The following is a 13,535-nucleotide window of genomic DNA, read 5'->3' as shown; positions in this document are numbered from 1 at the left end:
TGTCCTTGGTTTGATGAAATTGGCCTGGAGTTTAGAATACCTTCAGCTTCAATAAGCAGCGATTCTAACTCTAACAGCGATACTGTCTGTGGTCCAATGACCTTGTAAATCATGTTCTTTACTAGAGCCACAAGTCTCTCATAAACCCCCCTTGCCATGGAGCAAAGGGAGTGATAGTTTTTATCTCAATCTCGTTATCTGCTAAAAACGAAGTAAGTGTTCTACTCTGGTGCACAAGAGTTCGAAGATCCGAATTGATAATTTTGAAACCTAACTTAAAAGATGGGGCGTTATCCGATATTATAGTTTTTGGTGTTCCTCTACGTCCGATAAAGCGTTTTAAACTAGTCAAAAAACCGAATGTTGTGTTGTCTGGAACGATTTCCAGGTGGATGGCTCGCGTCACGAGACAAGTAACTAATAATACCCAGACTTTGCCTCGTCCTTCCTTTGACTTATATAGAAGTGGTCCGAAATAATCCAAGCCAGCAATCGAAAATGAAGTAACCATCTGGAAACGAACATCTGGTAATTCCTTCGAATAAGGATACTTATATGGATGAGCGTGTCTTTTCCTGCACGTAATGCAGTTACTACGAATCAAGCTTTAGATCTTGGAATGAAATTGAAAAAAATTAAGAGAATTCTTAAATTTGATGAATCTAATTGGCTTGCGAGCTATATTGATTTGAATACTAACCTTAGAAAAAAAGCTAAAAATGATTTTGAAAAAGACTTCTTTAAGTTGATGAATAATAGTGTTTTTGGGAAAACTATGGAGAATGTTCGTAATAGAGTAGATGTAAAGTTGGTGTATTCTGGTGAGTATGAATGTATGGAAAATGGTGAAATGCATTACATTTCAAAGAAAGATAGAATAACTAAGTTAGCTAAGAAACCTAACTTTAATAGGAATATAATAATAAACAAAGAATTGAGTTTTGTTGAAATGGCTCAAACTAAAATAGTTCTAGATAAGCCTATTTATGTTGGCTTTGCTATCCTGGAGTTGAGTAAGTGGCTGATGTACGATTTTCATTACAATGTTATGAAGAAAAAATATGGAGATAACATTAAATTATGCTATCAGGATACTGATTCCCTTATTTATGAAATTTTTACATCTGACTTTTATGAAGACCTATTAGAAGATTCTTCATTAAAAAAATATTTCGATTTCAGTGAATATCCTAAAGTTCATCCATTGTATAATGAAGAAATAAAAAAGTTGTTGGCAAATTCAAAGATGAATTAAATGGATTAATAATGCAAGAACTTTTAGCCTTGAAACCCAAACAATATGCATATAAAATTGCTGAGGAAAGACGTCAAGAGTTTGTAGATTATTACAATAAAAGAATTCAAGATGAAATAGAGAATCCTAAACTTCCAAAAGTTCCAAAACCTGGAGATGAGGTTAAAAAGAGTAAAGGAATAAAGAAAAATGTTGTCAAGAAGTTAAGAGTTGAAGATTTCCGAGAAAGTCTTTTCAATAAGAGTATTGTTAGAAAGAAACAATGCTGTATTCGAAGTATCAAACAGCAATTATACACCCAAGAACAGGAAAAAGTAGTATTTGATAATGAAATGACTCAAGCGAAAATGCTGCATTTCAAAAGAGTTATTATTCCAGATTCTTTTGAGACTCTGGCATATGGTTATAAAAATTGAGATAAAACACTACTTTGAAAATCATATTTTTCTAATAATTTTAAAAGTAATAAACAATAATAACCACAATGATGTGTTCCAAAATCTTGAACTTTGAATGTTGAAAGCTCTATCTTATCTTTTTTATTTCTACTCTTGAGATATTCTTGAAGTTGTAAAGGAGGATCAAGTCCGAAGGAATCAAAGTAATAAATCTTCTTATTATTCTTGGAGTAACATACCCAATGAGTACCTTTACCACTAGAAGAATCCAGATTGACAATGCCTACTTCTTTTTCTTTAATCTTAGAAGGTAAAGTATCTCTCATAAAGATTCCTCTGAAGTTTCTTATCTTTAATAATTTTACAAGTTCTAAGAGATCTAGATTTGTTAGTGGTTTCAAATTTTTTGAAAATTTCATTTATTTAGCATTTTTTTATTCACCGTTCTAGCGCAGTATTTCGACCATTTCGACCACATTTTTAAGATAGCACATTTCGACCTTTTTACCATTTTTGAAAATTGTTTAAAATTACACATTTTTGAAGAGGTAAGACTTGTTTATGTTAAAAATAAGCCTTAAAATAGCTTAAAATGTAGAAAATTGAGAGTGGTCGAAAAGGTGCGCTAGAACGGCAAAATACATATTATTAATAAAGTTCCCGCCGGGGGGTTAAGGGAAGTTCCTGCCGCAGGGCAGCGGCAGGGACTTTTTTTTAGCTTGCCGGCATGGACTTTCACGCCGGCAGGTAAATGCTTTCTGTTCTTTCTCCCTTCCTCTTCCAGGGCCTTTTTCATGAAAATCAAATGAGAATATTAACAAAATATAAGTTTTTATTATCAAAAGAAATTATTTCAAGAATATTCGTGGAGATAGCTGGCATCTTGACAATTTTCACTGGCGGCTTCTCTTGATATTTTTTCAGCAAATCCTGCAAAAGTTTAATCTTATATCAAAACTGGTATCCCATTTAAATGTTACCTTAACCTCAATGCAGTACATGGTTTCTTCAGGAGTATAGTCGAATACTCTCGGAACGTGAACCACATCGTGCACTGAGTTTGAAATCTTCCTTAGAAAACTCTGTTTCTGGCCAGATATCCCTTTGTTTTGACTCTTGAGCAAGAAGTCTGCCAGTAGCGTAGATATCGAGTTTGTCAAAGTATACCAAACTCATAAGCCGATCTGGAATAGATAATTTAAAATCCTGAATTCTCTATATTGTTTTTTTCACCGGTGAGGGTAGTTGTGAGGATATTTCCAGATTTGTTGAGTGTAGTTACCGATTTGTCGTTTTTCGAATGAGATCCTGTAACGTTTTTTTTTTAAACTGATAAATTATGATATAAATACCTGTTGGAGGAAAAAACGTAGACACAGATCCATTGTTGCAGAAACGACCGCGAGGTGTTTGAGGAGTCATTTTGGGATTTTCTGAAAATATAAGGAAATTTGCAATGTCGGAGCAATACTTTTTCTTTTCAGAATGTACACAGTGTCGGAACAAATAATTTTATATACCTCGTAAAAGAAATTCAGTAAAATAATAGACATAATCAATTTTAGCTTTAAAACAAAATAATAAAATATGCAAATTAAAATCCCGGCGAGCGGAGTGTCGTTTAGCCCGCCGGCAGGTACTTTCTCCTGCCACCACTTCAATAGCCTGCCGGCATCCTTTTTAACCCCCCGGCAGGAACTTTGTTCTTGTCTGAGAATGTAAGACATGGGACATTCTGGATCTGATTGAGTTTATGAATAGATGGAAACCCGGAGAACGATCTCAAATGCTGGAATACTTGAATATAGGAAAGATATCTAATGATATCCATTGAAACGAATTTCTAAATACATTAAAGAACGAAGCAAAGGTAGATAGAGGTTTAGGTGATTTAAAACAATTTGATGAAAGCGATGTGAAAAAAAGTTTACATGACGATGTTATCTTGACTAATATCTTAAAGGTGGGGGAAATGAAAAAAATAATGTTCTCGAAATTCCGTTCAAATATGCCCCTCGAGGAGTTGAACTTGTGGGGGCGAGGATTGAGGGTGCGGCGCCGCTACCGACTGAGCCACGCGGGCAAAGCGGCAGCCGGCGCCCGGTTGCATACATAAAGGCGAGGACGACCGCTGTACGCAGAGTAACATTAAGCGTTGTACACCGTCACGGTAGAATGCATACCCTAACTCCAAAAAACCTCCGAAAAATCTCCTGTCCCCCCACCTTTAAGATAATTATATGCCTTGTATGGATCCAATAGTTTTTTAAGAATATTTTGAAGAGCAGAGGAATCTTGAACTACGTCACCAATCTCAGAAACTCTTCTTCCGTCTCATTCCATACTCCAAAATAGAACCTATCTCTATTTATTGCAACAGATGCCACACGATTATCTGTTTTTCGAACGACATATGCATGACTGATGATCGGAGCCGTATTTGGAAAGTCCCCGTATTTATACCTATAAAACGATTGATTATTCCACAGTTATCATAAAAGAAAATAATATTTCAAAATTACTGAAAAATAACTCACACTACGGGTAATGTGTGAGTGGGTGGTGTTCTTGATTCATCAATATATTTTACTCCATTTGCATTCAGAATTTGGTTTTGAACGCCGCGATTTCGCATTAATTTAATTTTCAAGTATTCCAACTTCCCACATTCTTGTCCGGATTTCCATCTATTCATAAACCCTATAAAACTTGAAACGTCATATTCATCGCATCTCAAAAATGCCTGTCTTCCTTGAAAATGACGTAAAAAATCATGAGCGGTTCTGGTGTATAGTGTGAGGGAGATGGATTCTGCCTGATAGAATTTGGACTCCGGACGGAACAGTTGTTGTGATTGCAAACTCATACATATCTGTTTCAAAGCAGGAGACGAGGCGAGATATTCTTCAATAGGTTGAATGTTTATAATTCTTCCCAAGTTACCAGGCCAAAAGGAAAGACACAATGATAATTTCGGAAGATGTGGAATGAATTCCTTGTAATGTTCCACATACTGATATTCTACAGTCTCACCGAAGAAATCGAGAAAGTAGTTATGAATAGATTCGATAGCAGATTCTTTTTCACTCGGGTGGAAATATGCTTCAGGATATTGGTATTGGTTTGACAACCTAAATTAATGATATGTTTCCAATTGGTTACTGATTCTAACTTACCGAAAATCCATTATTTTTCCAGCTACGTTCAATTGAAAATAATCATCCTCTGTCTCCTCGCGGCGCTCAGTAAATTCCATGATATTGTCCGACTTGGGCATGAAGGGAATATAAACCGACCAGCTATCGGTCACAGGACGCTCAGGAGCGTCATACACAATATGACTGATGCTGTTGAATCTTGTAATTTGAGACGATTTGATCAACTTCTTAATATTTTTGGAGACAAACACAACAAAAATAGATTCGAAATTTTCATGTTTTCCAGAATCTCCTTTTGGACCAAATACGGAAAAATCGATAGTTTCATTGTTGGTTGTTCTGAAAATTTTCAACATATTGTCGAAGAACATAAAGAAATATGAGGGAAATGATAAACGGTCGATATAAAAGAAACGAAGGAGCATCTTATGAGGTGGCAGATGACCTAAAAGACGCAGACGATGTAGACAGTCCGATGATGAGTGTATGCTATGACTGTGACTGGTTCTCGCACTCCCTCGTCTGTCTCAATGGGACCACTCTCGATTAGAGGTAGATTAGCTGGTTGGAGGTGTCTTCCTAGCACCTACATTAGCTTTGTGAACTGCACGACCGGTATAAGAGTGTTCAAACTCTAAAGGAGGACTCCGACCAAAAATTTTTATTGTATGAAAATGTGTTAAAAGTTATCTATTTTCCTAATATTATTGCGAAAAAATTCAAAAGAAATCCGAAACCCCCGAAAAACGCTGTTGAAAACGAAAAAAATTCAAAAAAAGGTGCCGCCGCGGGACGAGGATTTGAATTCCCGCGCAGTGAGAAGCCTAGGCCACGGCGCCTGAGAGCATTATTTTCAAGTGGCCGACAGTGTTTTTTAACGTTTTTTACCTGTCGGAGATAAAAGCGAAACAAATCCGGAAAAAATGTCCGGTAAGAAAGTCGCGCCGCTCGCGTGGCCTAGGTTTCTCACTGAAAATCCTCGTCCCTCGGCGGCATCTTTTTTTGAATCTTTTTCCTTTTCAACGGCGTTTTTGGGGATTTCGGATTTTTTTCGAATTTTTTCGCAAAAATATCCTGAAAATAGATACATTTTAACACATTTTGATGCAATAAAAAAATTGACCGGAGTCCCCCTTAAAGCAATAAAAACTTCGAATATACATCGTTGCTGGAACGGTTCCCAGCATCTTAACATCTCAGAATCCCAGAAATTTCGAATTTCAAACCTTGAGATACGCAGAATCCCAGAATCTCACAACCTGAATCCCAAAATTCCAGAAATATGAATAAAATAGTCTAAATCTGAAAATGTTTGCATAATTACAGCAGGCAAAAGAGATGGTAAATGAAACAAAAGATGGAATGAAAGATGACAACAAATGGCCGATATTGGAGACGTCTGTTGGTTAGGAAGACGGTGCAATATACTTGCCAAGATACCTTCTCCTGTCTGTAGTGACCCTAGTCTGATGACTTGGCTGGACAATTACTGTATGTTATTGTGTTATGAGACCCTCGGGCAACAATCATTCACTGTCATTCTTGTGCAATAGGTAGAGTATTGGGTTAAACACAAACCTATTTTATCAACTAGATGGTTATTGCTCCATGGGCGATTTCGTGTAGCAGAATACATGAAAAAGGGTCTCTGTGAAAACATCTTACAAATCATGTTACGAGTTAATAATACAAAGAATAATGCATTCGAATTTATTGACAACAACCAAAAAAGATTAGATTGAAAAATGAAGCACTGAATGTAACGAAGACAAATGGAAACAATTATTACCGAAAAAAAGGTAAATGGATATTACAGTACATTAGTATACGTTGTATAGGGGTGAAGGGATTTGAAATAAATTGATGAAAACAACAATTTATTTTAAAAAAACAATTTACAGTTTTCACAACAATATAATAAAAGCAAAAGTGAGCAAATAAAGTATTGTCAAGAAAATATCTAAATGAATAATGATGTTTAATATCTGAAAAGCTTTGAATGGATGTAATAGTTTTCAAGAATATTTGAGAAGTGGAGAAATCTGGAACTACGTCACCATTCTCAGAAACTCTTCCTCCGTCTCTTTCCATACACCAAAACAGAACGATTCGTCCTGAATTGAAACAGATGGCACATGATTATCTGTTTCTCTAACGACATATGAGTGACTGATGATTGGATCCGTGTTTGGACCATACGGTCTCAAAATACTTCTCAAATATTCTTGAAAACTATTACATCCATTCAAAGCTTTTCAGATATTAAACATCATTATTCATTTAGATATTTTCTTGACAATACTTTATTTGCTCACTTTTGCTTTTATTATATTGTTGTGAAAACTGTAAATTGTTTTTTTTTAAATAAATTGTTGTTTCCATCAATTTATTTCAAATCCCTTCACCCCTATACAACGTATACTAATGTACTATAATATCCATTTACCTTTTTTTCGGTAATAATTGTTTCATTTGTCTTCGTTACATTCAGTGCTTCATTTTTCAATCTAATCTTTTTTGGTTGTTGTCAATAAATTCGAATGCATTATTCTTTGTATTATTAACTCGTAACATGATTTGTAAGATGTTTTCACAGAGACCCTTTTTCATGTATTCTGCTACACGAAATCGCCCATGGAGCAATAACCATCTAGTTGATAAAATAGGTTTGTGTTTAACCCAATACTCTACCTATTGCACAAGAATGACAGTGAATGATTGTTGCCCGAGGGTCTCATAACACAATAACATACAGTAATTGTCCAGCCAAGTCATCAGACTAGGGTCACTACAGACAGGAGAAGGTATCTTGGCAAGTATATTGCACCGTCTTCCTAACCAACAGACGTCTCCAATATCGGCCATTTGTTGTCATCTTTCATTCCATATTTTGTTTCATTTACCATCTCTTTTGCCTGCTGTAATTATGCAAACATTTTAAGATTTAGACTATTTTATTCATATTTCTGGAATTTTGGGATTCAGGTTGTGAGATTCTGGGATTCTGCGTATCTCAAGGTAAATTGTAACTACCGTAACCTAAAACGAAAACTACCGTAACCTAAAATATTTTTGTCTTTCAGGATTTTTTCCTGGCTTTTTCACACAGCTTTTCGTATTTGTCTAGTTATTTCTCTTCCACAGTTCCTATTGTTCTTTGTACCAGAATAATAATTTCGATAGATTAAAAAAAAAACATAAAAATTAAAAAAACCTATTCTTGTAACTATCTGCGAAGACTTTGTAGTGAAAAGCTTTATCAAATTTTTCAATTTCTCTTCTTCTTTTTTTCAATTTCTCTTTCTTTTATAATTAATAGAATTGAAATTCGAAATTTCTGGGATTCTGAGATGTTAAGATGCTGGGAACCGTTCCAGCAACGATGTATATTCGAAGTTTTTATTGCTTTAAGGGGGACTCCGGTCAATTTTTTTATTGCATCAAAATGTGTTAAAATGTATCTATTTTCAGGATATTTTTGCGAAAAAATTCGAAAAAAATCCGAAATCCCCAAAAACGCCGTTGAAAAGGAAAAAAATTCAAAAAAGAAAAGCCTTGCAGTTCCTATTGGGAGCTGGGGGGAGCGTGTTTTGTGCATTTTCGAGAGAATGAGGGACCTCTGTTTCCATGGTCGTGCCGCACCAACCATCTTTTGCACTCTTTAAATAATTCTACACTTGTTTGTATCTCCTAGCAACACTCCTACCTTCATTTTCTTTTTTCCTTTTTTGTGCACTGAGCCAGATAGAATACCGTAAACACTCGAATAGAACGTCACACCTAACTTTCAACTTTAAGCCAATTTATCTCTGTTCCTGTGAAAAAACGTTCTATTAGAGTAATTACGGTATACATTTTTAAAAACTTATCAATATTCCAACTGGGTTATCACTCTTGTATTTTGGTATATGGAATATTCTGATTTTTTCGGAGTTCAACCTTTATGGAGGTTACTGTAATTTGTGGTCAGCTTCGAGCTCTTTTCATTGGTAATACAAGTTTTTATAAATTTGATAGTTTGTTAAACAAACTTTGTTTAGAACAGAAATACTAATCTAGTGAAAAAGATTGTAGCTGTGGAAGAGAAACGCCGGTGGTCTTTGCCGAAGGACTAACGTAACTACCGTAACCTAAAACGAAAACTACCGTAACCTAAAATATTTTTGTCTTTCAGGATTTTTTCCTGGCTTTTTCACACAGCTTTTCGTATTTGTCTAGTTATTTCTCTTCCACAGTTCCTATTGTTCTTTGTACCAGAATAATAATTTCGATAGATTAAAAAAAAAACATAAAAATTAAAAAAACCTATTCTTGTAACTATCTGCGAAGACTTTGTAGTGAAAAGCTTTATCAAATTTTTCAATTTCTCTTCTTCTTTTTTTCAATTTCTCTTTCTTTTATAATTAATAGAATTACGAACACTTTCTCACAACACTAAAAAAGTGAGAAAGATTCCCAAAGAAAGGATGTGTTTTAATAAGATTGTTGACCCAGATTAGCTATTTCCCTCCGAAATGACATCTCGTGTTCCTTGTTCCATCCAGAATCCGAATCTCTGTTTTTTTTCCTCCTTTTTCCTTTCACCTCATATTTCGTTTCTGCCGTAAGTTGATCTCTGATCGACTGGTGAGTTTCTGCCACGTTCTCTTGCTTTACAATCATAGTTTGTCTCTCGATGTCTGCGTCTTTCTCTCCCGCCCACTCTCTCGCTGCTCTCTTCTTCTTTTTTCTTGTTTTTTTTTCTCTCTATTTCTGGGGTTTCCCCTTTATTTTTGCAGTTTCCAAAATAACTCCCATATAATGATGACGTTCGGGAAAACTATTCTACCGTATCTCTCCTTCACTGCGCTTTCTTCTACTGTTGGTTAGTTTTAAAACTATAGTTTTTCATTTTTCAACGAACCCTCATCTATTTCTGAAACCTTGCAGCCTTCTTCCTATGTGGCCTACAAATTTGTCACCGCATCAAAACACGTGGATCTTCTGAAGGCACAAGTCCCGCACCGTTTCTTCTTTGTTCGTTGTCTCCGTCTCCATCTTATCACCTCTCAAACCTATATTCCAGCATTTTTATCGTGCGGTTTATTCATTCAATACGGACTACTCAAAGACGATGACATTATTACATACACAAACGGAATCGGCTGTTTTTTGCAAGGCTGCTATTTGTTGTACTTCTACTTTATGACTAGGAACAAGGTAATATTTAGATACGAGAAATCGGAATTGTAGAATAGAAACGACGGAGCGCCAAAAGGTCCCACAACGAAAACTACAGTAACCTGAAAATATTTTTATTTATTGTCTATTCAAAATAATCGCGCGTGAACGAGTAAAAATGTCTGTGTCTCTACAGCGCCTCTACAGGTTTGAGGGCTCTCTACACGTTTTTTTACTCGTTCACTCGTGCGATTGATTTGAAGACAATATCAAAGTTTATTTTTTCGTTTTTTCGAATTTCCGTCGATTATTTCAGTATAAAAACTTGATTTTCCTACTTTTTCGAGAAAAAAACAGAAAAATCGATGAAAATCTGAAAGTTAAAAACGAGAAAACAAATCCTGGAAAAAATTTTTTAAAGGTTACTGTAGTTGTCGTTCTGGGACATTCAATCACGGCCACCGGCGTTTCTATTCCACTGTTCCGATTATTGACGCTTTTGTCTAAGCCTAAAATTTTAAACAGAAAAGGCAACATTTTGAAAAAATTCAGTTAAAAAGGTACTGAAATTCGCGAGAATCAACGAAGTTTGCAAATTTTTCGCAGAAATTTTTTTATATTTATAGGTTTAGGCACCCGCATTTTGGCCCCATTATCAATCATTTGGGTTTTTTCGAAAAACTAAATTTCCTAATATTCAGAGATTCCTAAACAAGGTTATCGCTATCGAATTGTGCATCATTGGAATCGTCGTGTATTGGGTTCAACACTCGGCGAACAGTCATGTGACAAAACAAACTTATGTGGGAAACTATTGCATTTTTCTGAATATCTGCAGTGTGGCCGCTCCGTTATTCGATATTGGAAAGGTATTAGTACACTTCTAGATCCATTTCAGCGTCTTAAAATTCTCGTTTTCAGGTTGTTCGGAATAAATCAAGTGAATCTTTGCCTCTACCACTCTGCATTGCATGCTTCGTAGTCTGTTTCCAATGGATGTTCTACGGATACATTGTGGATGACATTGTAATACTGGTAAGCGAATTTCAATATTAAAAATTTTAAAAACATTCATTACACAGGATTAAAAAAGTTTTCGATATTATGAGCTATTTTTTGATGATCCCGTTGTTGTTTCAGGTTCCAAACGTGATTGCAACTGTGATTTCGATTCTGCAACTTTCACTTTTTGTGATCTATCCGGGTGCTCCGCCAGGAGTGTTCCCAGAGAAATACGAGCACATTTAAACATCACTCACCACTTCATATCTGCGAATCCTGCATCAATGGCGTTCCATTGAACTGTTGGCTCATTCGCATCAGCTGTTTCTTTTCGGTGCCCATTAGAATGCGTCGAATCTGAAAAAGATCTCTTTTGATTGGGGTTTTTGTGCCTTCCTTTCGCCAATAAATTATTTATTTAAAATCACTTACCGATACACTTCTACCATCATCCACTCTCATTCGCTTCACTTCAGGAACTTTGAATATTCGGTTTTGATCCTCTTCCGGGATATCAGCAACTATAGGTTCTCGCTCATTTTCTTCTTGAGGAATCGGGTTCGGGAACTCTTCCGGTTCGAGATATTGTGGAGAGTTGATTCGTGCACTTATATTAATATCTTGAATAGCTTGATGCATTGAAAACTCCTTCTCTGCTGGTGTTCTTCTGCTAAATTAGTATTTTCTAGTTAAATAATCAATAAAAATCGCTTCTTACTGAATTGGTTCATCAACTTCCATGATATCTGGATCAGTCTCCATCGGAACAATCATCTCCACCTCCGGCTGAGTCTCTGGGGTCGCTACTCTCTGGTGTTCACCGCTGCAACACGCAACATTTATTGACACTTCGTTGGAATGCACCACAGCGCCTCATTGGCTCAGTGGCAGAGCGTCTGTCTAGTAAACAGAAGGTCGCTGGTTCGATTCCAGCATGAGGCACCGAACTTTTTTTTCGTTTTTTTTTTAAGTCTTACTCTATAATTTCATGATCTCTCCACGAATGATCGGTAACTGGTTGAGTGGTCTTCTCGTGAACTGTTGCAGCAATAAATTTGTTTTTGCTTGGTTGCGAGTGTGACTGGGATTGGGATTGGTGTACTTCGGAATTCGGAACAGGTCCTCTTTTTGAGCTAGAGCTGGTGATGTTGAAATCATCCAAGTTTGATGCTTTTTTCGATTTCTTGGCCGAGATTCTGAAAGGAAGGGGATTTCGTAAACTCAGAGTCTGACTTTGGATCGTTACGTTTCAGAAGACTGTCCGTTGATTGTCGTCTCGTGGTGAATCATCGTTTCTTTCTGAAATCGACAGTATTACTTTTAATCTTGGGACTAATATAAAACTCACAACAATCCCTCCATCTAAATCAATTTCATCATCATTACCCATAGTGGCTAATGCCAGCTCGATGTCAAAGTTAGGATGTGCTTCCATCGATAAGATCAATGGTCTACCCGGAAGATCATAGTAGAGACAAACTTCCGAGCCCAGCTGATCAGCGAATGTCACAATTGACTGAAAATGATGGATTTGGCTGAATTGTTGATTTTATAAAGTATTTAAAATACCATAAATTCTCTCAAAGAGAACGAAAACTCCGCCGGAATTCTAACTTTATGGCGGGTCAGCTTATCGATTGTGATTGTTGTCTCTGTCTTGACCTTCTTTCCACCTCCCCGCTGATCGGCCATATTGAACATGGAAACTCCGTCCATTGAGTGATAGTTTCGAATTGTGAGTCCCTCTTCGTTTACCTTCATTGTGACTTCGAGATCTGTTTTCATTTGGGCAAGGATAGGAAGAAGAGTTCTGAAATTAAAGGATAGCCCTAAATCAGATTTATAAGACTGAGGTACTTACGAGGCAAAAACAACGGTGGTATTTCTGCAGATTGCTCGGTCGTAGGTTGGCTTATGCAGGATAGATCCCATTTCGCGAAGTTTGGCATGGATGGTACGATCGATATCATAATTCATTTGAAGCTTGACCATCATCTTTTCGCCTCTCGGATCGATTCGAAACTCACAACCAACGAATGTCTTTTCACCCACAGCCACACCTTTGAAAATTCGCTGAGCCGACTGAAAATGTTTTTGTCATACATACTCATATTCCGATGTAATTCCCAAGACCCACTTTCATTGATAGTCTACAAATATTTATTTTCTTATTGTTGATCATTGACACGTCGCAAGAATTGAAGAACTCGGGAGCAAAACGGAAAACGCAGAATTTAGACCGGTTGACAATTTTGAAGTATAACCCAGTATCGGAAACTTCGATTAAAACGTCTTCGGAAATTTTGCTTAGAGCAGAGATACATCTTGACATGACTGAAAATACATAAAATTGCGCAGAAACTGCTTATATTTATTCGCTCACTTTTCAAATTAGATTGGACCACAAATTGAGCGCCTTTCATGTCTTCATGCTGGACCCCCTTCTTCAGGGTCGACGTCGACGATGACGGATCTGCATAAGTATCATGAGTGGCTTGCATTTGAGATATCTGAAAACTACCGATTAAATATTTACCTATTTTAAAAGTTGCAGAAAATAAT

The 13,535-nt window shown here is 36.3% G+C and overlaps 4 protein-coding genes and 1 non-coding gene across 5 annotated transcripts; 2 read left to right on the top strand and 3 right to left on the bottom strand.

Annotated features, from left to right (window-relative positions):
• Positions 1–1,624: 1,624 nt before the first annotated feature.
• On the bottom strand, positions 1,625–3,075 carry CBG18344 (the record flags this gene model as incomplete). The annotated part of the gene is made up of 5 exons (XM_002642301.1): positions 1,625–1,702; positions 2,473–2,583; positions 2,634–2,782; positions 2,887–2,961; positions 3,006–3,075. 5 exons carry the CDS (start codon positions 3,073–3,075, stop codon positions 1,625–1,627), a joined length of 483 nt encoding a protein of 160 aa, XP_002642347.1.
• Positions 3,076–4,186: 1,111 nt separating this feature from the next.
• Positions 4,187–5,167, bottom strand: CBG18345 (the record flags this gene model as incomplete). Its single annotated transcript, XM_045243735.1, has 2 exons — positions 4,187–4,784; positions 4,830–5,167. The coding sequence occupies 2 exons, from the start codon at positions 5,165–5,167 to the stop codon at positions 4,187–4,189; spliced, it is 936 nt and encodes a 311-aa protein (XP_045096453.1).
• A 4,447-nt stretch (positions 5,168–9,614) lies between these two features.
• On the top strand, positions 9,615–11,219 carry Cbr-swt-4 (the record flags this gene model as incomplete). Its single annotated transcript, XM_045243734.1, has 5 exons — positions 9,615–9,671; positions 9,741–10,010; positions 10,673–10,840; positions 10,893–11,006; positions 11,112–11,219. 5 exons carry the CDS (start codon positions 9,615–9,617, stop codon positions 11,217–11,219), a joined length of 717 nt encoding a protein of 238 aa, XP_045096454.1.
• Positions 11,220–11,314: 95 nt separating this feature from the next.
• Cbr-hpr-9 lies at positions 11,315–13,474 on the bottom strand (the record flags this gene model as incomplete). The annotated part of the gene is made up of 10 exons (XM_045243733.1): positions 11,315–11,341; positions 11,406–11,643; positions 11,692–11,796; positions 11,951–12,169; positions 12,220–12,272; positions 12,322–12,489; positions 12,588–12,783; positions 12,835–13,055; positions 13,111–13,307; positions 13,357–13,474. The coding sequence occupies 10 exons, from the start codon at positions 13,472–13,474 to the stop codon at positions 11,315–11,317; spliced, it is 1,542 nt and encodes a 513-aa protein (XP_045096455.1).
• CBG28981 lies at positions 11,844–11,915 on the top strand. Its single transcript has one exon. It is a non-coding gene (tRNA).
• Positions 13,475–13,535: the final 61 nt, after the last annotated feature.

The sequence above is a fragment of the Caenorhabditis briggsae genome, assembly GCF_000004555.2.
Source record: "Caenorhabditis briggsae complete genome, chrIII, whole genome shotgun sequence".
NCBI classification, from domain to species: Eukaryota; Metazoa; Nematoda; class Chromadorea; order Rhabditida; family Rhabditidae; genus Caenorhabditis; species Caenorhabditis briggsae.
Note: the sequence above shows the minus strand (reverse complement) of the source record. Positions and strands in the feature narration are given on the sequence as shown.